The sequence below is a fragment of the Eriocheir sinensis genome, chromosome 32 (assembly GCF_024679095.1).
Source record: "Eriocheir sinensis breed Jianghai 21 chromosome 32, ASM2467909v1, whole genome shotgun sequence".
NCBI lineage: Eukaryota > Metazoa > Arthropoda > Malacostraca > Decapoda > Varunidae > Eriocheir > Eriocheir sinensis.
The window spans coordinates 10,984,556-11,011,799 of record NC_066540.1 but is presented as its reverse complement, the minus strand read 5'-3'; the positions used below and the strand labels follow the sequence as shown (position 1 = coordinate 11,011,799).

Sequence of the window (27,244 nt, the reverse complement as noted above, 5' to 3'; positions counted from 1 at the left end):
ATGAAAGAAGAGTTATAACCGCAACGGGGGGAAAAGGAGAGAGGAAAAGAAGTAAGGTGTTCAAGTGAAGGAATAAAAGTTATCTTATCTCCGGGGGATTACCACGAGCCTAAAAGAGGTGTGAAAAGTGCCCCCCAACGGACTCCCCACCGCCCCCCCCCCCCCCTCTCTCTCTCTCTCTCTCTCTCATGTTTTCTTTGTTTTCCTGTTGCTTTTTCTATTTTTCTTTGTCTTTTTTACTTTTATTTCCTTATTTTTCTTCCTTTCTTTATTTCGTTCTTCATCCCTCTCCCTCTCCCACTCTCCCTTTCTCCCTCTCCCTTTCCCTTTCTGTCTCTGTCTCTGTCTCTGTCTCTGTCTCTGTCCCTGTCCCTCTCCCTCTTTCTCTCTATCTCTCTATTTAGGACACATTAATATACAGAGCCGCGACGTGCTGTGGAAATAAAAACTCCTCACGAATCATTCACATCATCGAGTCACCGTAAAAGATAAGTCAAACGGACATCAGCCCCCTCCCTCCCCCTCTCCTTCCTCCTTCCCCCATTGCCCCTTCCCCCCTCCTCACGGGTAGAATTATCAAAAAATTTCATTAGTATGGCCTCGGCGACAGGTTTTTTCTTTTCTTTTTTCAATTTAATATCTCGTAACGGTAAAAAAAATAAGTCCACTGGAAATATATCAAATGGAAGACTTTTTCATTTTATTTTTTATTTTTTTTTATGATGTGTTGACGGTGGTTTCGTAGGAGTGAAAAATATGGTAGTCCCCTTTCTCTGATGAAGATGATAATGTAAGTAGTAGTAGTAGTAGTAGTAGTAGTAGTGAGGAAAGGAAAAAGAAAGGAGGGGATGCGAAATAAAATGAAAGAAATGGAAAGGAATAGAAAGAAAAGGTTTGAAAGAAGGAGAAGAGACGAAAGGAAAGGAAAGAAAGGAGGGGATGCGAAATAAAATGAAAGAAATGGAAAGGAATAGAAAGAAAAGGTTTGAAAAGAAATGGAAGGGATATGAAAGGAAAGGAAGGGAGAGGAAAGGAAAGACAAGGAAAGGGAAGGAGAAGAGACGAAAGGAAAGGAAAGGAAACGGAGGGAATGCGAAATAAAATGAAAGAAATGGAAAGGAATAGAAAGAAAAGGTTTGAAAAGAAATGGAAGGGATATGAAAGGAAAGGAAGGGAGAGGAAAGGAAAGACAAGGAAAGGGAAGGAGAAGAGACGAAAGGAAAGGAAAGGAAAAGGAGGGAATGCGAAATAAAATGAAAGAAATGGAAAGGAATAGAAAGAAAAGGTTTGAAAAGAAATGGAAGGGATATGAAAGGAAAGGAAAGACAAGGAAAGGGAAGGAGACGAGACGAAAGGAAAGGAAAAGGAGGGAATGCGAAATAAAATGAAAGAAATGGAAAGGAATAGAAAGAAAAGGTTTGAAACGAAATGGAAGGGATATGAAAGGAAAGGAAAGACAAGGAAAGGGAAGGAGACGAGACGAAAGGAAATGAAAGGAGGAGATGAGAAAATAGAAGCAGTAATAGTAGTAGGCATAGCAGCAGTAGTAGTAGTAGTAGTAGTAGTAGTAGTAGAGGTGACAAGAGAGGGGGAAAGAGGACATTGAACCATATAATTTCAACATCAAAAGAAGTGGGGATGATGAAGCCACATTACTTTCACACCCCTTCTTATAAGTCTCTCTCTCTCTCTCTCTCTCTCTCTCTCTCTCAGACACATACACCTATATATCTTCGAGGAAAAAAAAGGTGGTATTGATGAAGATGCAGTATGGACCCCGTATATTCCTTCCCTCTGACCTTCACTCTCTCAGTTCTTCCTTTTTCCTTATTTCTCCTTCTCTCCATTCTTTTTTTCTCTCTTTCCCTCCTACCTCGATTCTTTTTCCTCCCCTAATCCATTCTTTCATTCCGTCCTCAATTCATCACTCGCATAATCCCTTTTTTTCCCTTCCTTCCTTCCCACATTCATCATCATCTTCCTCTCTCCCTCCTTTCCACCTGCCTCACCTTCCTTCCTTGATCCAATAATTCCTTCCATATTTCTTGCATTCCTTCCTCCATCCGTTTCGCTCTCCTCCCTTGTGTGTTCCTTCCCTTATCTCCTTCCTCCTCCTTTTCTTACCTCAATAAATTCCTCTCTCTCTTTCCCATCCATCCTTCCTTCCTTCCTTTCTTCCTGGTTGATGCACTCCTGGGACAAATTCTATTATAGCCAAGGTAACGAGAGAGAGAGAGAGAGAGAGAGAGAGAGAGAGAGAGAGAGAGAGAGAGAGAGAGAGAGAGAGAGAGAGAGAGAGAGACGAAAATAAGAGGAACAGGTTATAAGAGAAAACTACTGCTACTACTACTACTACCATCACTACTACTACTGTTACTACTACTACTGCTACTACTACTACTACTAATAATAATAATAATAATAATAATAATAATAATAATAATAATAATAATAATAATAATAATAATAGGGGACGGAAGTGAGGAGGAAGGACATGATGGGAGGGGAGGAAGGGGAGGGGAGGGGAGGATGGGGAGGGATGTGAAGGGGAGGGAAATGAGGGGAAGGACGCGAATGGAGGGACGCAAGGGGGGTGGGGTGTTGGGGGGGATGGGGGGGGGCGAGGCATCATTATTTTCATCGCTGGGAAGATAGCTTTCACATGGCGGCCGATGAAGGGACATTCTTTCTTCGCGTTCATTTAATCAACCTACTTACGGGTCCTGAATTTTTCCATCTAGCGGAGAACGTCGATCAGTGTCTTTTTATCGCTGTGGCTGTGGTCAGGATGAGGAGGATGACATAACAATAATAATGATACTACTACTACTACTACTACTACTTCTACTACTGCTGTTACTACTACTACTACTAATAATAATAATAATAATAATAATAATAATAATCCCTGCCCGTCCGTCCCCCGTCCCGCACCCCCCCAAGTATCTTATCAGAGTGCCGGCCTAGGTTATCGATCGCCGGGAGGGAGAGTGGGAGGGAGGGCGCTGTGGTGGTGGTGGTGGTGGAGCCAGGCCACACACTGCTTCCTCCTTCCCTCCATCCCTGGTTGGCTGGCTTGCTCGATGTCTGTCCACCCAACAACCCTACACACACACACACACACACACACACACACACACCGCCGCCGTCTCCTACCCCTTAGCTTTGAGTGTACGGGTCAGTGTATTGAAGGAACGAGGTAAAGGATAATGGTGAAGGAGAGGAAAGGAGACGAGAGAAATAGCAAAAGGAAGGATAGGATATAGAAGGAAAGGGAAGGGAAGAAAGGAAAGGAAGGGAAGGACTGGGAAAGAAAGGGAAGGGATCGGAAGGGAAAGGAAGGGAAGGAAAGAAAGGGAAAGAAAGGAAAGGGATCGTTAGGGAAGGGAAAGGAAGAGAAGAGAAGAGAAGATAAGGGAAGGGAAGGGAAGGGAAGAGAAGAGAAGAGAAGAGAAGAGAAGAGAAGGGAAGGGAAGGGAAGGGAAGGGAAGGGAAGGGAAGGGAAGGAAAGGAAAGGAAAGGGAAGGAAAAGAAGAGGAATGTAAAATAAAAAAGTGGATGTAAGGGAAAGGAAAGAATGGAAAGAAATATAAATGAAAGGAAAAAGAAATAAAATAAAACGAAAAAGCGAGAAGTGGCAAGAGAGAGAGAGAGAGAGAGAGAGAGAGAGAGAGAGAGAGAGAGAGAGAGAGAGAGAGAGAGAGAGAGAGTGACCCGGCGCTAAGTAAAGAGGAAAGAGGTGACCCGAAGAGCCGGAGGAAGGAAAGACAGACACGGAGAGGATGTAAAAAAGGGAGAAGATTGAGAGGCTGACAAAGGAGATGAGCCGAAAAAGGAGGAGAGGAGGAGGAGGAGGAGGAGGAGGAGGAGTTCAAAAGGAGACAAGAGAAGGGTTAGGACGAGAGAGAGAGAGAGAGAGAGAGAGAGAGAGAGAGAGAGAGAGAGAGAGAGAGAGAGAGAGAGAGAGAGAGAGAGAGAGAGAGAGAGAGAGAGAGAGAGAGAGAGAGAGAGAGAGAGAGAGAGAGAGAGAGAGAGAGAGGAGAGAGAGAAGGAGAAGGAAAAAGAGAGAGAGAGAGAGAGAGAGAGAGAGAGAGAGAGAGAGAGAGAGAGAGCACCGCATCGGCCCAATCTATGCAGGAAAGCCTGATATTGACGCCTTCTTATGGATGTTAAGTTTGCTGGGAGAGGAGGAGGAGGAGGAGGAGGAGGAGGAGGAGGAGGAGGAGGAGGAGAAAAAAGGAGGAACGACCAGCAAAAACAGAAGAAAGGGTGGGGGTGGGGGGGTGGGGGGAGGAAGAGAGGGAAGGAACCTTATTCGATGTTCGGTAAAGATTAGGGAAAGGAAACGAGGAAACCAGCTGACCCCCCCATACTCCCCACCTCTCTCTCTCTCTCTCTCTCTCATTCTCTTTTTTCTTTCTCTATTTTTTTCTTTCTTTTTTCTTTCTCTTTTTTTCTTTCACTCTCCCTTTCTCCTTTTTTCTCTTCTTTTTCTTTTGCGCTTTTTTTTCTCTACTTATTTTCTCACTCTTTTTTTTCTTCTCTCTTTCTCCGTGCAGTGCCGTTCCCCATTCTAGCCGACCTTGCCTTTCTTCATGTGCTCTAGCTAACAACATGCATCCCTTCAACCTTATATTACACTGACACGCTACTACTACTTACCACTGTTTAACAACCCTGTATGCGTAAATAGACCTTTAAACAACACTGTGCCAAGACTAACACAAGAGAAAGATGGAAGATATTGGTAAAAACATTGGTCGTGCAGTGGATTAACATTAGCTGATGATAACGCGGAGTAAAAACGAAACAAAAATGACAGGTAGAACAAAAATGATGTGCTACTAACCTAACTGTTGCATACCTTACCTTACCTTACCTTACCTAACCTTACCTAACCTGTGTGAAGAAAGAAAAAAATGGACATGGGAAAGAATCGATAATGGTGTCCAGAGGCGTATAAGATAATAAAAATATGTAGCAGTGAACAAAAAAAAGTCCTGCTGTACCAATAATAACTAACAATAACGAAGTAAAAAAAAAAACATGTAGAAGTAGAGACAAAAAAAAACTAGTCCTTCTGTATCAATATTCTAACGATAACGAAGATAACTAAAAAAAACATGTAGGCCTAGCAGTAGAGACAAAAAAAAAAATAGTCCTTCTGTACCAATATTCTAACGATAACAAAGATAACTAAAAAAAACATGTAGGCCTAGCAGTAGAGACAAAAATCTAGTCCTGCTGTACCAATATTAGCTAACAATAACAGATAACAAAAAAACAAAAAACATGTAGGCCTAGCAGTAGACGAAAAAATTAGTTCTGCCGTACCAATATTAGCTAACGATAACGAAGATAACTAAAAAAAAAAACCTGTAGGCCTAGCAGCAGACAAAAATCTAGTCCTTCTGTATCAATATTAGCTAACGATAACAAGAAGCAAAAACAAAAAATATATATACAGGTAACACAAAAGAAACCGTGCTATATGATGAAAGAAAAAAAATGGACCTGTGAAAAAAAATCGATAATGGTGTTCAGAGGAGTATGTTTAGGGGGAAAAAAAATCAGTTGTAGAGGCTAAAAAAATTTATGAGACCAGGGGGAAGGTTTTAAGAGAGGGGTGTCGAGGGGAAGACATGACCAGCGTGTGGGGACCTCTGCGTACGATGACATGACGCCCCCCTCATGAAACACACTTCTTTCATGTCCACGAGCGTCCCTGAATGCTGGTCGTGCTGTACCGGTGATCAGGAACGTGTGTATATATCCTCTGCTATGCTGCTCCCTTGGCGACCTTACATTATACATCAGGCACGGGTGGGGGATGTCTGAGTACGATGACACACGCTTCACACGTATTAGCATCCTGGTCGGTATATTCTCAGACGCTTCCGCCTCTCATATCTTTTCTTCGCTGTCTATTCTTTTTTCTGTCTTTCCGTTCTTTTCCCTGTCTTCTACGTGTCTTCTTCTCCAACTCTTTCCAAAGGCTGCATAGCGTCACCTTCGTAAACAAAGCGCCGAAGTCATTATTTTCTACTTTACAGGAAATCAGAAAAGAACTGTCATCATCTCATTTGACTTAAGATTTAGGCAGGAATGAAAAGGCCAATTCTAGAACACTCAAACCCTGAATGAAGAAGGCAACTATACAGAAATGGGCGTCACATATTGAAAAATCGAAGTAAACAAAAACCTGGAAATCGCTGAAAAATGACAGGCGATTATTTTATGAGGGTGACGATATGAGACTGATCGAGTTCGCATGATTTTTTTTTCTTCTAACGTTCATGGTACAGGAGGTTCATCAAACTATCACCAGAGTCACAAAACTACCCGAGGAAATAATCACAACTACTACGAAATCCTAGTCGAATGTGTGCGTGTTTTAGGACCGAAATGTTTAAGGATATGGCCCTTCATTATACAACAGGCAGGGTGGGGGATGTCTGAGTACGATGACACACGCTTCACACGTATAAGCATCCTGGGCGGTAATTCTCAAGACGCTTCCGCCTCTCATATGAACTCTTTCCAATGGCTGCATATGAAACTGATCGAGTTCTCGTTTTTTTTTTTTTTTAACAGGAAGAACCCGAAAAAAATATTGGTCAAAGTTAGTTCGAAAGGTGTCAATGAGCGTGTAAAGACAGGCTCATGCAGATTTGTTCACTGCCCGCACGGCCGCACCTCGCAGCCTCAGCTCCACGGGCACACCTCTTCCGTTCCCTTCCCCCGGCACACGAGCCGCAGCACGGCTGTGCATGGGAGGACGTCTTGATCGAGTCTTCCGTGATAATCATACTGCCTCACTGGTCCCCCGCCGATCATTCCATTACTTCATGGCATCATCGTATTTGTGGGGAGACTGGAGCATCATCTTTATCAAACCCGTGGTGTGTGTGTGTGTGTGTGTGTGTGTGTGTGTGTGTGTGTGTGTGTGTGTGTGTGTGTGTGTGTTGCATGTTTGTTAAATTTACAGCACGAACAGAGTCTGTATTGCAGCAGCAGCTAACTCCGTCCCGCCCTGCTAAAACCTGCCGCCAGTTTTATCTTCACGCGCCACACTTTTATCGCCGTGCAGGAAATTTCAAAAATATTTTTTCCCTTGGCGAGGCGGTGACACACTTTTCTGCAGCTTCACAAAATACTTTACCCTTCATTCTTTATTTTACTGATTGGTGGATTTCAGATTGTGGTTCGACTGTCATAAATTGCATAAACGAACTGCAGTAAATTTACTAGTGAAGAAATGTGAAATATATATATATATATATATATATATATATATATATATATATATATATATATATATATATATATATATATATATATATAATGAATAATGTGGCAGGTCACTTGGTGTAAGTACACACGCTGTGCAGTAACACTTAATACACACGGTCCGCGGTGGCTCACGGCGTAAATGTTGCCTAATGCAACACCGTAACTAATGGGATGATCAGGCCCGGGGAGCGCCACGACACTAGGACGCTGACGAACAAGGCTGCCGCCGACGGGGGGGGTAATAACAGTAACACTCAGCAAATGACAGTGTGATGGAGACACTGGCGATAACATCACGAGTAGCCTATGCATTTTCTCTTATCAAAACTTAATTAGATTTTCTGTCCCAGCCTATTCAGCATACATTTTGTGTTTTACTGCCTCCCACTCACACCTTTCTCGTCCCTGTCCGTCCCACACGCCTTCGTCTGGACTGCGGCCACCGTCGTCCAGGCCTGCCCCACGCCCTGCATTACTGCAACGATCCATACTACAAAACCGTGCTGTTCGGCTTGTCCAACTTTGTGTCCAGCACCATCTTTTTGTATACAGGCCATCATCAGAGTGTGGGGATTATATATATATATATATATATATATATATATATATATATATATATATATATATATATATATATATATATATATATATATATATATATATATATATATATATATATTCATATTGGAAATATTTTCATATTCATTCATGTATATTATTTTTCTAGTATCCTAGAAAATTCCCACCACCATTCATGCAACCAAACACACTTGTAATGCACACAGATAGCATTCCGACCTGTTACAGAGCTCGGTTAGTAAAATAAGGAGTAGGATACCTATCATTCTTTGGCTTTCTTCTTTCCCTCCTCCTTGTCAACACACAACGCAGCTAACCACATTTGCTTCACCATGGTAACCTCATGCAAAGACCATACAGAGTCTTCTATTAGTAAGGCATCCAAAGGGTACACGCCCCCCACCATCCCCCCCCCCCCTCCGCCTACGTTGTTAAGTCACCGCATACTGAACCACACATTCTTCGCCTGGTCTAACTAACTTAAAGTGGCCTGACTCTTCCCTTCGAATGCCAGCCAAAGTTTACCGATAGAAACTTGACGAGCGAGGAGTCTGGAAAACAACTTAGAGGGACGGGAGAAGTTTTGACGAATCATTTAACGGGTGCAGGTGAGTCGCAGAATCGCCCTGTGAGCGTGAAAGTAATGTGGAGTAAATGGTGTGCGTAGGGTGATGTGCTGACTGACTGGGGGATATGGGAGGACTGCGTGGGTGCCGAGTTGGGGAACATGAGGTGTCGGTGTGGTGATGTGATGAGTGACTCTTTAGGAGACGTGGGAGGACTGTGTGGGTGTGGTGTGGGAGAACATGAAGTAAATAAATAAATAAATAAATAAATTGAGAAAGAAAGAAAGAAAGAAAGCTTGAGAGTGTGAAGTAGTCAGGGGCTGCGTGTGGATGACCATCTTTTTTTTTTTTTTTACAACAAAGGAGACAGCTCAAGGGCACAAAAAAAGGAAACAATAATACAAAAAAGCCCGCTACTCGCTGCTCCTATAAAAAGAATCGAAAGAGGTGGCCGAAAGAGAGGTCAATTTCGGGAGGAGAGGTGTTCTGATACCTATTCTAGTGCTAAATAGAGAACATTAGACAAACTTCAATACTATATAATTAGCTGAGGTTTGTGTAAGGTGGTCAAGGGCTGTGATGGGCGCCGAGGACTGTCTAGATGTAGGAGAACTTAGAGGTAGACTATCTGCGTAAGTTGGACTGTGTGAAGTTGTTGTTGCTTGAAGATTTAGGGCCAGTTTCACAGTTCCTCATGATGGGTTAGCAAGCTCCCAAACCAATACCAGAGTCTTCGAATTTCCTTGTATAGTGTCTGGTGTTTATATTTAAGTTCACAGATTTGACGAAACTATAGAGGAAAAGTCTTGTGTATTTAGTGTGGCATCGAAGACCTCCCCATTTTGGATTGTATGGGATTCTAAAGTTTGGTTCGGGCTGTTACGAAGACACTGTGTAGGACTGTGAAATCGGCTCTTTGTCCCTTCGTAGAGGGGTCACTGGCCATTGTCGGGGTGACCCATGAAGAGGTTGCCGACAGACCGACTTCACCGACTGACGCTGGTCTGGTATGTGGGGAATATGATGTATATAATAGTCTAAAAAACAAATTATATACGGTTTGGACAGAGGCGGTGAAAGGATGAAGGAAAGTGAGGGGATGAAGAACTGAGTGTGTGGGTGGTGGTGGGGGTGGGGTGGGGGGGGGTAGACGACTGACTGTATAAGAGGTGAACTATATAAGGAGATGCATAAGCAGACGCGGTGCTTGGGTAAGGCGAGAAGCGTGAGAAAAAGGAATTGTATAAGGTTTGGACAGAGGCAGTGAAAGGATTAGGGAAGGTGCGCGGGGTGACTGGGTGGAAGAATATGAGAACTCTATAACGAACAGTATAAGGGTGAACAGAGGCAGACATGGGGCAAAGCGAGGAGAGCGCGAGGCTTGCTTGGCGGAACGCGAGGTATATGAAATACTGCACAGGCGGTCACGGAAGTCGTTTCGGGGTTAGCGGCGCCATTTCGATTACGTCAAGTGTGAGGAAACGTTCGTGGAAGCGGCGAAACATTACACGAGGCTTGGGAGAGTAAACGGTTGGGCTTTGGGGAGCCTGGGAGGGGAAACAATGACGAACCAGCCTGCCCGTGGGACCATATTCTCTGACACTTTGAGATAAAAAATAGGGATGCTGGGAGGCTGGGAGATGAAGATAAGGATGCTTGGAGTTGAAAAAAAAAATGATGGAAGATGCGATAAGGAAATGATGCTTGCCAGTGGGCCCATATTATCCAACACTTTGAGATAAAAAATAGGGATGCTGGGAGGCTGGGAGATGAAGATAAGGATGCTTGGAGTTAAAAAAAAAATAATGGAAGATGCGATAAGAAAATGATGCTAGAAAGAAGAGGAGATGAAGAAGGGATGCTGGCAGGGCTTACACACCCACACTTGGCGCGCTTTTTGTTTTCATTATTGTTTCTTTCTTTTTTCTTTTTTTTAACCGTTTCCTCTACTGTAAAAAAAAAAAAAAAAAAAAAAAAAATACTGGTAGAGGTTGTGTTACTAATTCCATGGTTAGTTTTATGAGTCTAGTGATAGTTTGACAAGACTTCTGCACCCTGTATTTTTTTTTTTTTTGAACGGTTTCATAAAAAAAAAAAAAAAAAAAAAAGACTGGTAGAATTTGGGTTACTATTTCCATGGGTAGTTTTATGAGTCTAGTGAAAGTTCGACAAGACTTCTGCACCCTGGATATGAAAAATACTTACGAGATTCTGATTAATCTCCTTTGCCGCCTTTGGTAAATATTTGTGTGTGAGCCTAAAGCGTCTCGGAATACGGGGCCAGCACGTCTAGCCAATAAACTCTGTGTATAAAGTTTATAAATACGCCCTCCTCTACACCACCCCGGGCTGACGGTAACCCACAACGAGGTAATACTCCTGCCTAAGCCTCGGCGTGGGTACTCACCGTGCTCACGCTTGGTAAAACGTAGACTACGCAAGGTGACGTGTCAAAAGCTATGCTACAGCTACACAAAGACCAGTTAAATAAACGTCGCATTAGTAGTTTTTTATTTTTTATTTATGTGGTTAGTTTGGCTTTTTACTTCCATTTAGTCGAGTTAGTTAAACGTGTTGGATTTTCACACATTAATAAGTCGACACATTACAAACTCAGTCCAAGTGATACAAAAAAAAGTAACAACAACCAACCACGCCCTGAAAAACGGACCAAAAAAGACAATCACCCACATTATTAAGAACATAAGAACGTAAGGAGTCTGCAAGAGGCCGGTTGGCCTATACAAGGCAGCTCCTGCACACTCAACCCCACCTTACCTCACCATCCATGGCTTTATTTAACCTCTTCTTGAATGTATCTATGGTATTGGCACCCACAACATGGCTGCCAAGCCTGTTCCATTCGTCCACCACTCTATTGGTGAACCTATTCTTGCCTATGTCTTAGTTGAATCTGAATTTGTCAATATTGATTTTGATTCTGATTTTTTTCAAAGAAATTGATAAGAGAAACAGCAACACATTATCACTACTCTGTTGTCATTTCCTTCAATACAACAGCAGCGATTCTTTCAATTAATTTTTCTGGTACCACCAAAATGGTCCTTAACGAGTCACAACTACAAACTTTCCTTCTAATCATTTTAACAACCTTCGGTGGCGTCACAGCAGTTTCCCGTGAAGGTAGTTTTTCTTCTTTCTCTGTTACTACAACTTCATTCGTTTCATTGCCGGGCAGAATCTCCTTTGTTTTCTCTGTTCGTTCTACTATCAGAGGTCCATCGCCATTTTCTGTAACGTTTTTACTCTCCTCTTTTGTCTCCTTAATGGTTTCCTGTGAAGGTAGTTTTTCTTCTTTTTCTGTAACTGAAATTTCATTCGTTTTATTGCCGGGCAGAATCTCCTTTGTTTTCTCTGTTCGTTCTACTTTCTGAGGTCCATCGCCATTTTCTGTAACATTCCTACTCTCCACAGATGTTTCCTTGATGGTTTCATGTGAAGGTAGTTTTTCTTCTTTCTCTGTTACTACAATTTCATTTTGTTGAATATGAAGTTATGAAATTAAAAAATAATTACGGTTTTGTGGCAGAAAACCGCTTTCGTCAGCACAGGGATTGAAAACAGAATGGCCTCCGGAACGCCGACCGGTTAGTTTAGTTAGAGGAAGAACAGAGTGAACAAAGAAGATAAGTGGAAAAAGATTAAGTAAAAACAACTAATAAAAGGAAGGAAAAAGCGAGCAAAGAAGATTAGGATAAAAAAGAAGAAATAATCAATAAAAGAAGGTAAAAATGGGCCCCTTGAGGAGATGTCAAGGAAGGAGAGGGGGCGCGACCCTCCCCCCGCCCCCCCTTAACGCCGGTGCTTCCTCAGCGTGAAGCAACCCTAACTCAACCTTCTATTCCCTTCCCTTCCCTTCCTCCTTTCTTCCTCCCCCTTCCCCTAACTCAGCCTTCCCTTCCCTTCTCTTCTCTTCCCTTCCCTTCCTCCTTTCTTCCTTCTCCATCCCGTAACTCAACCTTCCCGTCCCTTCCCTTCCTCCTTTTTTCCTTCCCCTTCCCCTAAGTCAACCTTCCCTTCCCTTCCCTTCCTCCTTTCTTCCTTCTCCTTCCCCTAACTTAACCTTCCCTTCCCTTCTCGTCCCTTTAGTATAGGCGGGGGGGGGAGGAGTAATGGGAGTAATGGGAGAGGACATCTAGCTCATAATATAACCAGGCAGCTTAGAAGTAATTATAGGGGAGTAACAGAGGACGGGCTAAGAATCTTCTATACTAACAGCAGGAGCCCCAGAAACAAGATAGACTTACTAAGGGGCGAAGCTTGTTCAGAAAATTTTGACATAATAGCGATCACTGAGACATGGATAGACACTACCAATAGAAATTTTAGATCGGAATTTGAAATAACGGGTTATCAGATGTTTCACAAAGACAGAAGGGGCAGAAAGGGAGGTGGTGTTGCGCTATATGTTAAAGACTCACTTAAATGTTTAGTTAACAATTCAGTCAAAACTAAGATGGATTCAGAATCAGTTTGGGTGGACGTTTACAAAGGGAAAGAAAAACTAACTCTAGGAGTTATGTACAGGCCACCCAACCTTAACAGGCAGGACACGAGTATATTACTACAGGAGATTGGCAGGGCGAGTAGGAGTAGAAATGTCTGCGTAATGGGGGACTTTAATTATAGGAATATAGACTGGGAAGACCTAGTGGGTGACCTGGAAGCCGAGGATTTTCTTGAAGTTGTACAAGATTATTTCCTTAAGCAGGTATTTACTGAGCCTACCAGAGGAGATAGCATATTAGACTTAGTCCTAACTAATAATGGGAACTTGCTACGTGAGTTGGAGGTGGGCGGAGAGTTAGGAAACAGTGACCACAGAACGGTTCGTTTTAGCTTAGACTGGGCGGTAACCCGCGAACCAAACCCAGTGTTAGTGCCAGATTTTAGAAGAACAAATTACGAGGGGCTTCGAAGACATCTTGAAGGGGTAAACTGAGATAATTTGGGGATTCATGAGGGCCAGAACTGTGGATTGGAGAGCCAGGTGAACCAAGTAGAAATGTCTTACAATAATTTAGTTTGGGTAATAGTAGAGGGGCAAGGACAGCATATACCACAGCGAACACTTAGAAAAGAAAACAATGACCCTAAGTGGATGACTCGTGGACTAAAACACGAGATAGGGTTAAAGAAGGGAATTTATCAGAAAATAAAGAATGGTGAAACACATCTCAGGGGCCGGTACGTCGAACTATCTAGATTAGTGAAGAAAAACACCAGGATAGCAAAAAGGAACTATGAGATCAAAGTAGCAAATGAGGCGAAAAGTAATCCTAAGGGCTTCCTTTAGATGTATAGAACAAAAACACGGGAGAAAATTGGACCGCTGAAAACAAACTCAGGGGAGCTAGTAGAAAATTACGAAAATATGAGCACATTGTTGAACGACTACTTCCTTTCAGTATTCACACAAGAGGATCGAACGACTATTCCGGAAAGGGTTCAGGTACGAGGGCGGGGATGGCGATAAATTGAGGGATATAATCATTACCAGGCAAGTAGTTCAGGATGAGATAGATAAGCTGAAGAAGAACAAGTCGCCAGGTCCTGACGGGATTTTTCCAAGGGTATTAAAGGAATTAGCTAATGTACTCAGTGACCCACTAGCCGACATCTTTAAGATGTCGGTAAATACTGGTTGTCCCCAGCCCATGGAAAGTAGCTAATGTGACCCCGATTTTCAAAAAGTGGGACAGGTCAGCTTCTTCAAACTATCGCCCAATTAGCTTAACATCGGTTATAGGGAAGATGCTGGAGTCCATAATAGCCAGGAACATTCGGGAGCATCTAGAGAAACATAGCTTAATTCACGACTCGCAGCATGGGTTCACGAAAGGTAGGTCATGCCTCACCAATCTCTTGTCCTTCTACAATAAAGTGTTTGAGGCGGTAAACAGAGATGAAAATTATGATGTAATCTATCTTGATTTTAGTACAGCGTTTGACAAAGTTCTTCACCAACGACTGTTGCTTAAATTACAGGCTCACGGAGTAAAGGGTAAATTTTTGAACTGGGTCAAGGCGTGGCTTAGCAATAGGAAGCAAAGAGTGCAAATCAATGGTAAAAGATCTGACTGAGGATGTGTTACGAGTGGGGTCCCACAAGGTTCGGTATTAGGTCCACTTTTGTTTATTATTTATATCAATGACTTAGATACAGGAATTAGTAGTGAAATCAGTAAGTTTGCAGATGATACCAAGATCGGTAGAGTAATTGAGTCGGATCAGGACGCTAGTATTCTCCAGGGTGAACTAAACAGATTGTATGACTGGGCTGATAAATGGCAGATGGAGTTCAATGTAGGGAAGTGCAGTATTCTGAGTGCACGTAGGAACAACCCCTCTCATAACTATTGCTTAAATGACACTCTCATAAGCAGGTCTGGGTGCGAGAGGGATTTAGGGGTCTTAGTGAGCTCTGATCTCCGTCCAAGGGCACAATGCATTCAAGCTAGAAATCGAGCAAATAGGGTACTGGGATTTATTTCAAGGAGCGTAAGCAACAGAAGCGCCGAAGTCTTCCTCAAACTATATTTAGCATTAGTTAGACCTCATCTTGACTATGCGGTTCAGTTCTGGTCACCTTACTATAGAATGGATATCAAAATGTTAGAATCGGTGCAGAGGAGGATGACTAAGATGATTCAGGGGTTGAGAAACTTGCCATACGAGGAAAGACTCAAACAGTTAAACTTGCATTCTCTAGAAAAGCGAAGGGTGCGTGGAGACATGATCGAAGTTTATAAATGGATGAAGGGCTTTAATAAGGGAGATATTCATAAGGTTTTGTTGGTAAGAGAACCGGGTAGGACACGAAGTAATGGGTTTAAACTGGATAAATTCAGATTCAACAGGGACATAGGCAAAAATTGGCTTCCTAACAGGGTGGTGGATGAATGGAATAGGCTTAGCAGTCATGTGGTGAGTGCCAATACAATTGTCACATTCAAAAATAGATTAGATAAATTCATGGACAGCGATATTAGGTGGGGTTAGATACACGGGAGCTTAGGTTCAAAGGAGCTGCCTTGTACAGGCCTACCGGCCTCTTGCAGACTCCTATGTTCTTATGTTCTTAACTTAAAACCATTGCTACGCGTTCTACCTGGCTCTTTTATCATCAAAATCTTATTGACATCCCCTTTATTAAAGCCCTTCATCCATTTAAAGACTTTGATCAAGTCTCCTCGCAACCTTCGCCTTTCTAGAGAGTGTAGATTTAAATGCTTCAGCCTGTCTTCATAAGGCAAGTTTCTCACCCCCTGAATCATCTTTGTCATCCTCCTCTGTACAGATTCTAACATCTTTATATCCATTCTATAATTGGGGGACTAGATCTGAACTGCATAATCGAGATGAGGTCTAACTAGTGCTAAATAAAGTTTGATGATGACTTCAGCGCTCCTTAAGATGAAACCCAGTACTCTGTTTGCCCGATTTTTAGCCTGAATGCATTGAGCCCTAGGACGGAGGTCAGCACTCACTAGAACTCCTAAGTCTCTCTCACGCCCAGACCTGCTCAGACTGCTATGACGTTTAAAAAATCAGGCCAAACAAAGTACCGGCCACGGAAGCTTGTAACAACCACTAGTCTGAGAACCACACGAGGAAGTGACGTCAAAGATAAACTCGAGCTACATACGTAAGGGGTCGTTGACAGCGCTGGTTCACATCCGTATGTTGATAAAAACGAAGGAATGCGTGAGGGAAGCCGTGAAGCGTGAGATACTGTATATACACTAAAGCAGAAAAAGGAAGTATACATATATCGAGGAACCAGACTATAAAAAAACATGATGGCAGAAGCTAAGTGCTGTGTGAGAGTCTGTGGTGCGAACGAGGAGTGAGAAGGAGCGATAAACGGTTTGATTGTGTGCGGCATATGCGCTAAAGCAGAAAAAGAAAGTATAGCGAGGAACCAAGCTATAAAAAATAAAAAAAACATGATGGCAGAAGCTAAGTGCTGTGTGAGAGTCTGTGGTGTGAACGAGGAGTGAGAAGGAGCGATAAACGGTTTGATTGTGTGCGGTATAAGCGCTAAAGCAGAAAAAGAAAGTATAGCGAGGAACCTAACTATATAAAGAATGATGGCAGAAGCTAAGTATTGTGTGAAGGGCTGTGGTGTGAACGAGGAGTGAGAAGGAGCGATAAACGGTTTGATTGTGTGCGGTATAAGCGCTAAAGCAGAAAAAGAAAGTATAGCGAGGAACCTAACTATATAAAGAATGATGGCAGGAGCTAAGTATTGTGTGAAGGGCTGTGGTGTGAACGAGGAGTGAGAAAGAGCGATAAACGGTTTGACTGTGTGCGGCATATGCGCTAAAGCAGAAAAAGAAAGTATATCGAGGAACCAAGCTATAAAAAAACACATAATGGCAGAAGCTAAGTGGTGAGTAAACGTCTTTGGTGTGGAAGAAGGGTGCGAAGGAACAATAAACGGCGTGATTCTGTGAGCTATATGCGCTAAAGCAGAAAAAGAAAGCATAGCAAGATACCTCACTATAAAAAAACAACATAATGGCAGAAGCTAAGTAGTGAGGTAAGAGCAGTGATGTGAACGAGGGGTGCGGAGGAGCGATAAACGGCGTGATTGACGATACAAGACAGGTAGTAAAAGGTGATACGAGGGAGCATGGGAGGAACAGGCGGCCAGGGTTGCGGCAGTGATTGTAAGGAACCACACCACAACGACAGAAGGAAGACAGTGTGTAACGTATACGATAGATGGATAGATAGACAGAGAAACGGAAGCAGAGTACAGATAGCGGAAGGAACACCGTGATACGAAACTAGGAAAAAAAACTGTGATGGAAAGACACTGGTGATGAAATACTGGGTGAGGATATTGTGTAACGCACGAGATAAATACAGAGACGGAGGGGGAGAGAGGGCAGCGGAAGGAACACCATGATAAAGAAACTGGGAAAAAAATATTATGGGAAGACACTTGAGATGAAATACTGCGAGAGGAAATTGTGGAACGTGTTAGAACTATGATGAGAAGACACTTGAGATGGGATACTGCGGGAGGAAATTATGGAACGTGCTAAAGAACTGTGATGGGGAGACACTTGAGATGGGATACTGCAGGAGGAAATTATGGAACGTGCTAAAGAACTGTGATGGGGAGACACTTGAGATGGGATACTGCGGGAGGAAATTGTCGAACGTGCTAAAGAACTATGATGGGAAGACACTTGAGATGGGATACTGTGGGACGAAATTATGGAACGTGCTAAAGAACTATGATGGGAAGACTTGTAATGGGATACTGCAGGAGGAAATTGTAGAACGTGCGCTAGATACTTTTTTTTTTACAACAAAGGAGACAGCTCAAGGGCACAAAAAAGGAAATAATAAAAAAAAGTCCGCTACTCGCTGCTCCTAAAAAAAAAAAGAGAATCGAAAGAGATGGCCGAAAGAGAGGTCAATTTCGGGAGGAGACTGGGAGTATATATATAATAACATGCACCGTGATAGGAAGTGAGAGAGTCAGACACTGGAGACGGAAGATACTGCGTGAGGAAACTATAAAAAAGAGAATATTGGGTTACAACAAAGAAGGATTATAATGCAGGAAGTAGTAATGTCACAAACAGGAAGGGCGGATGACAGATGGATAGATAGCGGAGGTTAGTACAAAAAAAATGGACAGAGGAGAGTCGGTACAGGTATTAGAGGGAAGGAAAGACGGACAGTGACGGATGGACAGTGTATATGTGTGTAAATTGACCTCTCTTTCGGCCACCTCTTTTGATTTTTTTTTTTTAGGAGCAGCGAGTAGCGGGCTTTTTTTATTATTGTTTCCTTTTTTTGTGCCCTTGAGCTGTCTCCTTTGTTGTAAAAAAAAAGTCTGTTCACTTAAGTCTGACCCAAGCTGACAACATAAACCTAAGCGTGTTCGTAAGCACAGTGCAGATTAACAGAAAGTGCTGCGTGAGATAAACACAAACAGAGGTTAAAGAAAACTTGGAAGCCATAGCAGCAGCCAATCAACACTCAGCTTGCAAACACGCTTAGGTTTATGTTGTCAGCTTGGGTCGGATAGTGACAATGTGACATTTTTTATAGTGACAATGTGTACTTTGCGAAGACACCAACAATCTGGATCCGTAGTACCATCAAGAGGGTCGGATTCATGGTTACAGTGTTCAGTGATGACGTGGAGGAGGAGGAGGAGGAGGAGGAGTGATCGGTGATGGCTTGACGCGTTAGGGAAAAGGAGGGGGTCTGTCCTTATCACATGAGGAGGAGGAGGAGGAGGAGTGATCGGTGATGGCTTGACGCGTTAGGGAAAAGGAGGGGGTCTGTCCTTATCACACGAGGAGGAGGAGGAGGAGGAGGTGGAGGAGGAGGATAAAGAGGAAGAAGAAGAAGAAGAGTGATCGGTGATGGTTGACGCTTAAGGAAAAAGGAGGGAGTTTGCCCTTAACACATGAGGAGGAGGAGGAGGAGGAGGAGGAGGTGGTGGTGGAGGATAAAGAGGAAGAAGAAGAAGAGTGATCAGTGATGGTTGACGCGTAAGGGAAAAGGAGGGGGGGGTCTGTCCTTAACACACGAGGAGGAGGAGGAGGAGGAGAAGTGCCACCCCGGAGGAGGAGTGCCACCCGGGAGGAGGAGTGCCGCCCCGGGAGAAGTGGCACCCCGCGAGTAGTGCCGCCGCGTCAAGGTCACCCCCACACCTGGGTAATGTGACGTCACCCCTACGTCACGCGGGTAAACAGATGAAGCCCGAGCCGCCTTCTCCGCCCGCCTCGCCAACTCTAAATAAACGAACACATTTTTCCCCAGGACACCAGTTACCGGCGCACCGAGGAAGGCAGGCAGGGAGAGCGGCTGGCTGGGATGGGATGGGATGGGATGGGAAGGAAAAGGGAAGAGATGTGAAGAAAAGAGAAGGGAGGGGAAGGGAAAGGAAAGGAAGGGAAAGGATGAGGGGGGAAGGGAAGAGAGGGGTATGGAAAGGCACATGAGAGAGGGAAGGGAAGGGAAGGGAAGGAAGAAGGAAGGGAAGTGAACAGGAAGGCAGGGAAAGGGGAAAGGCAGGGGAGAGAGGATAATGGCAAGCGCAAAGTAGGGAAGGAAAGAGCGGGTGAAGGAGGGGAAAGGTAAGGAAAAGCAGGGAAGGGAATGGGACGGAAGGGAAGGAAGAGGAAAGGCAGGGAAAGGAAGGGGAAGGAAGGGAAGTTAAAGGCAGGGAAGTGAAAGGAAAGGCAGGCAGGAACAGCTAGGAAAATGAAGGGAAGGGAAGGGAAGGGAAGGGAAGGGAAGGGAAGGGAAGAGAAGGGAAGGGAAGGGAAGGGAAGGGAAGGGTAGGGAAAGGAATGGAGAGGGAGGGAAGCGAAAGGAAGGGAAGAAAAGGCAGGGAAGGGAAGGGAAGGAAAGGGAAGGCAGGGAAAGGTAAGGAAAAGCAGGGGAGGACTGGGTAAGGCAGGAACAGGGCAGGGCAGGGCAGGGCAGGGCAGAGCAGGGCCAGATGTTACACGATATTTTTTTGGAGGGTGACAGTTCCATCCCCGAGGTGAGGTGTCTTGGCGGCGCCGGCACACCTGACTCACGCCTACCTGCCACTCGTGCATCACCTGCGTGCTCTCACAGGTGTGGCGCGGGTGTGCGAGGGTGTGTAGGGAGTCCAACTTGGGGTCGTATTATAAGACATTTCGCGGCCCAAGAACACATATTTGACAAGGCTTTCATAGGAGTTGTTGGCATTTCCAGTAGTAGTTTTATGACCGTGGTGGTAGTTTAACCCTTCCTCTGTGCCGTGAACCTAAAGAAACACTCATTAGAACCCGACTGACCCCCTCTTTGACCTTTAGAAACAGCTGATGTGAGAAGCTAAGGTGTCTTATAATACCAGCCCAAATGTGTGGAGACGAGTGTGTGCACCAGCCGGGGGAAAGGGGGAGGGAAGGAGGGATTTTCTGGCAGGTATTCAGCAGGTATACCGCCATCACCCTCCCCCCCCCCACCACCACCTCACCGTCACACCTGTCCTCCCACGCACCCATCACCTATACTGAAGCTCGCAATGCAACACTACCTTCGTCCCCATCACCACCACCACCACCCTCGTCACCACCTCTACCACTACCGCCTTGCAACACTATCACCACCAATACCAACCGTTATCAACACCACACACCTCCACCACCACCACCAATACCAACACAACGACTTACCACCATTACCAACACCATGCATCTCCTCTACCACCATGACCACCATCACCACCACCACCACTCCGACACCAGTTTCCCTCTCGCGGCGGTTCAGATACATTCATTTTCGTTTTACTCAATGCAATATTAAACACGATTATAAAATGGCGCGAAATAAATAAATGATGGCGCTAAATCTTTATTGGGAGGGTGGCTGCGGCCCGTCACCCCAAATTTGAGTATCGGGAATCAAATGGGTGTTATAATGGATGGGGTGTTACGGAGAGGGGCTGCTGTAGGGGGGACAGACGGGGTGACGGATAGACAGACAGACAGATAGGGAGGCACGATGATAGACAGACAGACAGAAGCACGCACCCACACACCCACACTCACACTCACACACCTACACCCACACACATACAGATAGACAGACAGACAGACAGACAGATAGGGAGGCACACTAACAGACAGAGAGACCGGAGCAAGCACCCCCACACCCCCACCCACAAACATACAGATAGACAGACAGACAGATGGGAGGGGACAAAAACAGGCAGACGAAAGCGTACACACACACACACACACACACACACACACACACACACACACACACACACACACACACACACACTAAATAAATAAATAAATAAATAAATAAATAAATAAATAAATAATTGGTAACATAACACACTCACTCACTCACTCACTCCCACAATACAAACTTCCCAAAGCAATGCAAAAGAGAAGAAGCTAACGGAACCCGCATCAATAGTGGACTTATAATTTAATGACAACACGAAACTCTGCCCTCCTTTTCATAACCTGTATGCAAAAATCCCACAAGGAGCAAAACTGTAAACTCTCCAATACCAACGCTATTCTGGTGGAGGAAGGGAAGGGGATGAAGGAAGAGACCTGTTGATTACAAAACTGTCAGTCAGGCCTCGCGGGTTGGCTGAAATACTGGATTGAAACGGTATACTGACGGGTAAAGAAGCTCGCCTCACTCTCTCCCTAATTGAAGACTTCGCGTGATCTCCAGCGGGCAAAAACCTGCTTATTTACGACTTTTACCGACAACTAAACCAGGTGCATTTGACACACTGAGGGGCGGGGAGGGGGAGAGAGAGAGAGAGAGAGAGAGAGAGAGAGAGAGAGAGAGAGAGAGAGAGAGAGAGAGAGAGAGAGAGAGAGAGAGAGAGAGACAGACAAATACAGATAGACACAGACAAATACAGATAGACACAGACAAATACAGATAGACACAGACAAATACAGATAGACACAGACAGACAGACAGAGACAAAGACAGACACATGCAAAAAAAAAGTCAGACAGGGAATAGTTTAAAAGACAGAGAAGTGCCGACAAAGAGACAGACAAACACATAGAGAGACACCTGCAGAAAGACAGACAGAGAGAGGCCGATAAAGATACAGACAGACAAGGCAAGGACACACACACACACACACACACACACACACACACACACACACACACACACACACACACATCCCTCTACTCCCCCACAAGCATGTAGTACACCCGTCTTCATTAATACCGTAACACTATTCACACCACGCAAGTTGAATGCCCCCCCCACCCCCTCTACCCCCACCCTACCCCTCCCCTCACCCCCTTCCCATCCCCTGCCCCTGTTGTACTCACGCACCTCCTCGTAAAACTTGAGCTGAGGGACTGGCTCCTCACACACGTTTTCTGTGAAGTCTTTGTAGAGGAGGTAACCTGTAGGGAGAATAGAGACACTAGTTACTTGCAGGGAATACTCAAAGTGCTCGCCATCTGAATAATTGCAGCGTACACAAGAAAAGAAAAAAACTCTCTGGTGAAAGGAGTATTATGCAAACGAGTTGTTACATAAAAGAAAACCTGCTGGAAGAGAGCGGGAGACAGGAAGATTGCAAGGAATTAAGTATTCGCGATCTGAACAATTACGGAAAAGAAGGTAAGAAGTATAATAGATGGATCGATAATTATAATAAGAAGAGAAACACAGGTAAACGCATAATAAGCACTTCGAACACTACAAAAGAAAAACAGGTGAAAGGAGTATTTTTTTTTCTTCATATAAGAAGAAAACACAGACAACGGGTATAATACATAGCTCAATTTTTACATATAAGAAATAAAATGATGAAAGAGAGCGGAAGACATTAATTCCAAGGAAGATTTAAACTATAGATGTAAATTATTAAAACGCACGAGAAGCCAATTACTATTACGCAGAAAAATGGTTACACACACGATGACAACCTGTATGAAAAGACCAATGAAAAAGCATACACAATATTTCCTATCTAAAGGACGCCCGACATACAAGAACACGTGAAAAATGCTTGGATACACGATAGAAATAAAAGGAAAAAATAAATGTTCAGAATAATCATTACATACAAGAAACGAAACAAAGGTAAAATCCCTTTCGTATGACACACTCGATAAGGCGCTCGTATGAATTCAAGCCTTCCTCCTACACAGGGATTACGTTCCTTCATATTACATAACAAAGCATTTCTATTTTGGGAGCAGCGCCCTTAATCTGGAGTGCCACAAGCCACTCTGACACAAGATCGGGGCGTCAACAACCTCTTAAAGCCTCTTCAACAGCACCTCGCCTTTAGTCTCCCCCTCACGAAGCCAAGGATGAATGGCCCTCAAGATGACGCTGGATGGCACTCCTGCTGGCTGATGAGTCCCGATACAACGGCCTGTTTAACGGGCTGCCTTGACTTAGGCGCCGACAGCCCTTTCCTGGGTGAAGGACATGATGGGGATTGTCCCTCCTGCAGGTCGCGTCTCCTTGCTTAGAGCTGCCCCACAATTATGGAGAACCAGAAAAAACTTAGGCTGTCTTTGCTCTTCGTCCCCAACAGCCCTTTTTGAGGTGAAAGACATGAGGACTATTTCCGCACCAGGTCGTGTTTGCCTTTTTACTAGAGTCGCGCTGCAATTTCGAGGAACGAAAGAGAAAGGAACAAAGTGGTAGCGCATTTGTAGCAGGTGTCTGCATGACCTCCGCTAAGGGGAGCCCTATCAGCAAGGAATTGCTTTAGGTAGCCTTTATCGGTCGTTCCGCCAGGCCGTCACACCTGGGGTGACTAGACGAGAAATCCGGTTGCAACCAGTCTGACGACCTCGTATTAGGTGTCACAGCCAGAGGGCAGCCAGGAGGCAGAAGTCAGAAGCCAAGGAACGGGCAGAACGCCTCGCTTTGCCCTGCTCCAGCCTACGAGCACCGGTGATATGAACACTTCCAGGACACTTTCGTCTGGCCGCGGTGACACACTCAAGACGCCGCGCCGTGAGCACATGCTGTCCTCCGTGGGCCAGGCCTGGCTTCAGCTCGGCCTGTCATAACTCATGTACACATGTGTTCTATATTTCTGGACAGTAAGCAGTACACACACAGCACCCGCCATAGCTTCGACTTCGCCTTCATACCCTGAGTGACAGACGCGAGGAGGAAGAGCACCAGCGGCAAAAATCATTACCGTCAATGACTCTTAAAAGAAGTGTCCACCTCCGTGCTTGATCAAAATCACTGCGACACACAAGGAGAATGACCTCGTTTCCGTATGATTCGCCTGATAACAACTTACACAAAATTGTCATATCCACAGCCTTCCATCTAATGACTTTCAGCCCGCCAACGACTGAAACTCTCTCAGGACGGGATCACGGAGACAAGTATAATATTTTTTTGTTAACATCTTTATTTTATGGGCGTCATATGTTTCCGAGTTTTTACTGTACTTGTTTCGCCCACCACAATCATAAAAACGACTAATGTCTTGCACACGGAAAGTCTCTAATATAAATGAACGTCTTTTCGTGTTATTTTAGAGAGAGAGAGAGAGAGAGAGAGAGAGAGAGAGAGAGAGAGAGAGAGAGAGAGAGAGAGAGAGAGAGAGAGAGAGAGAGAGAGAGAGATGGTCTTTCAGAGAGAGAGAGAGAGAGAGAGAGACAGCAAAGTTTTAAGAGAGAGAGAGACTCCATCCAAGAGAGAGAGAGAGAGAGAGAGAGAGAGAGAGAGAGAGAGAGAGAGAGAGAGAGAGAGAGAGAGAGAGAGAGAGAGAGAGAGAGAGAGAGAGAGAGAGAGAGAGAGAGAGAGAGAGAGAGAGAGAGAGAGAGAGAGAGAGAGAGAGAGAGAGAGAGAGAGAGAGAGAGAGAGAGAGAGAGAGAGAGAGAGAGAGAGAGAGAGAGAGAGAGAGAGAGAGAGAGAGAGAGAGAGAGAGAGAGAGAGAGAGAGAGAGAGAGAGAGAGAGAGAGAGAGAGAGAGAGAGAGAGAGAGAGAGAGAGAGAGAGAGAGAGAGAGAGAGAGAGAGAGAGAGAGAGAGAGAGAGAGAGAGAGAGAGAGAGAGAGAGAAATTATCATAGAAATAGCGCCCCACAGATCCAATGGCCCAAAGTTTGTGGCCTGTCTTGAAACGTGAAGTAAATGTAATCAGTGTAAAAGCTTTTATATGTAGACGGGATCGAAAGTAGAGAGGGTGAGGGAGATGGATGGATAGATAGATGCTGACTGATAGATAGACAGACTTTCATGCTGACGACAGTTCATTTTTATATCTCGGCTCGATTCCAGATTAATATTTCTTTCCTTGATATGGCTTATAATGAAATGGTGTATACGAGACTGAGGAACAGACTAGGAAACTATTGGCCCTTGTATGGGAAGAAGCAGCCACTGGGGGAAAGGGAAAATATATAATTGTCTATAGAACACAAGAAAAATATATAATTGTCTAAAGAACACGAGGAAAAATATATAATTGTCTATAAAACACAAGGAAAAATATAATTGTCTATAGAACACAAGAAAAATATATAATTGTCTAAAGAACACGAGGAAAAATATATAATTGTCTATAAAACACAAGGAAAAATATAATTGTCTATAGAACACAAGGAAAAATATATAACTCAATAGAACACAAGTCAACATCAGCCAGTCAAGTTACAGCCTCCTCTTAGCACATACCCATTAGATGATTAGGGGCTATCGTATGTGTGAAAAAGAAACAACAATCATGGGGTTGAAATAAGCGAAGAAAAGGACAGTCCGTATAGGAACACAACAGGTCAGAAGTCCACCAACCAGACAGTTACAGCCTCCCCTTAGCACAAACCCATAAGAGGCTCTCGTGTATGGGAAGAATCAAAAGTCATGGGATTGAAATAGAGAAAGAAAATGAGAGTCTATAGAAGAGCACATCATCAGCCTACACCTCCTCTTAGCACAAACCCATAAGAGGCTCTCGTGTATGGGAAGAATCAAAAGTCATGGGATTGAAATAGAGAAAGAAAAGGAGAGTCTATAGAAGAACACATCATCAGCCTACACCTCCTCTTAGCACAGACGCATAAGAGGCTCTCGTGTATGGGAAAAAGCAAAGGTCATGGGATTGAAATAGAGAAAGAAAAGGACAATGTATAGAACACGTCATCGCCTACACCTCCTCTTACCACAGACACATTTGAGGCTCTTGTATGTGGGTAGAACCGTAAAAGAATAAACAAGTCATGGGGTTGCAATAAAGAAGAGAAAGTGTCTATAGAATACGTCACGAATCCACCAGCCAGTCAGTTACAGCCTCCCGCAAGGATTACAAAACCCCTTCGACCCCTTGGCCTTCCATTAGCACAGACCATTACTAGAGGCACTCGCAGCAGTCGAAGCAGCAATAAAAGGGATGAAAATAAAACAAAAACCTTTAATAGAACAAAACGACTCTGGGCCACGACAACCCAGCGACTCCGGGAACACGAGGTTTTGGATGTGAAATGTTGACATGAAAGGGTCGCACATAGTCTTTCCGACCTTATGCGACCCTTCCACATCAAGATTTCACACCCAAGACCTTGTATACCCACAGTCGTTGGGTTGTCGTGGTCCAGAGTCGGCACAGTGTGAACGGGGCTTTAGATGACCACCAACAAGTCAGGAGAGCATCAAGACACCTCTCCACCCGAAATTGACCGCTCTTCTGCCCGCTCGTTCTTTTAACTTTGATTGGAGCATCGTATAGCGAGCGGGCTTTTTTTGTTGCTGTCTTTTTTTTGCCCTTGAGCTGCCTCCCTTGACGTAAATAAAAAAAGTTACGGCTTCCCTTTTACATAGACCCAATAGTTTAAGTCCTTGCGTGTGGGGGAAGAGCAGCAACAACAGTCCGAGGATGGAAGAATTAAAATAACCGCTCGGAGAAAAATACAAGACAAGATAACCGTCAATAGAGCAAAACAAGTAACACGTCCACTACAGCAAGTCAGCAGCGACCTCCTTTTTTCCACAGATCTATACTGGAAGCCCTTGCATGAGGTAGAAGCAGCAGCAACAGCAACAGATGTCAGGGAATGAAAGAAATAAAATATGCGCCGGGAAGAAATACGACAAGTCCCACAGGAATCCATGAGCCAATTACGACCACCCTGAATGCTGAGGCTCAATAATATTATGCACGAGTCAGCCTTGAACTGTCCTGACCCAGAAAGAGGCACCTCTGAAGACTCTGAAGACGTGTGACGGGAGAGGAGTAAAGGAGGAGTGGGAGAGAGGAGGGGAGTGGGAGAGGGGAAGAGATGGGGTATGAAGAT

At 44.3% G+C, this 27,244-nt stretch overlaps 1 protein-coding gene and 1 long non-coding RNA gene across 2 annotated transcripts in view; both read right to left on the bottom strand.

Moving 5' to 3' along the window:
- The window catches only part of LOC127006136 (uncharacterized), a 955-nt gene extending 814 nt beyond the window's left edge, over window positions 1-141 (bottom strand). Inside the window, exon 1 of the long non-coding RNA XR_007759096.1 lies at window positions 1-141. This exon is cut by the window's left edge and continues 267 nt beyond it. This is a non-coding gene — a long non-coding RNA (uncharacterized LOC127006136).
- Window positions 1-27,244, bottom strand: part of LOC127006428 (G protein-coupled receptor kinase 1-like) — a 102,390-nt gene that overhangs the window by 51,720 nt on the left and 23,426 nt on the right. The window contains exon 3 of the mRNA XM_050876380.1: window positions 22,302-22,375. Within this exon, the coding sequence (XP_050732337.1) occupies window positions 22,302-22,375 (74 nt within the window). The remainder of the gene's footprint in view (window positions 1-22,301; window positions 22,376-27,244) is intronic.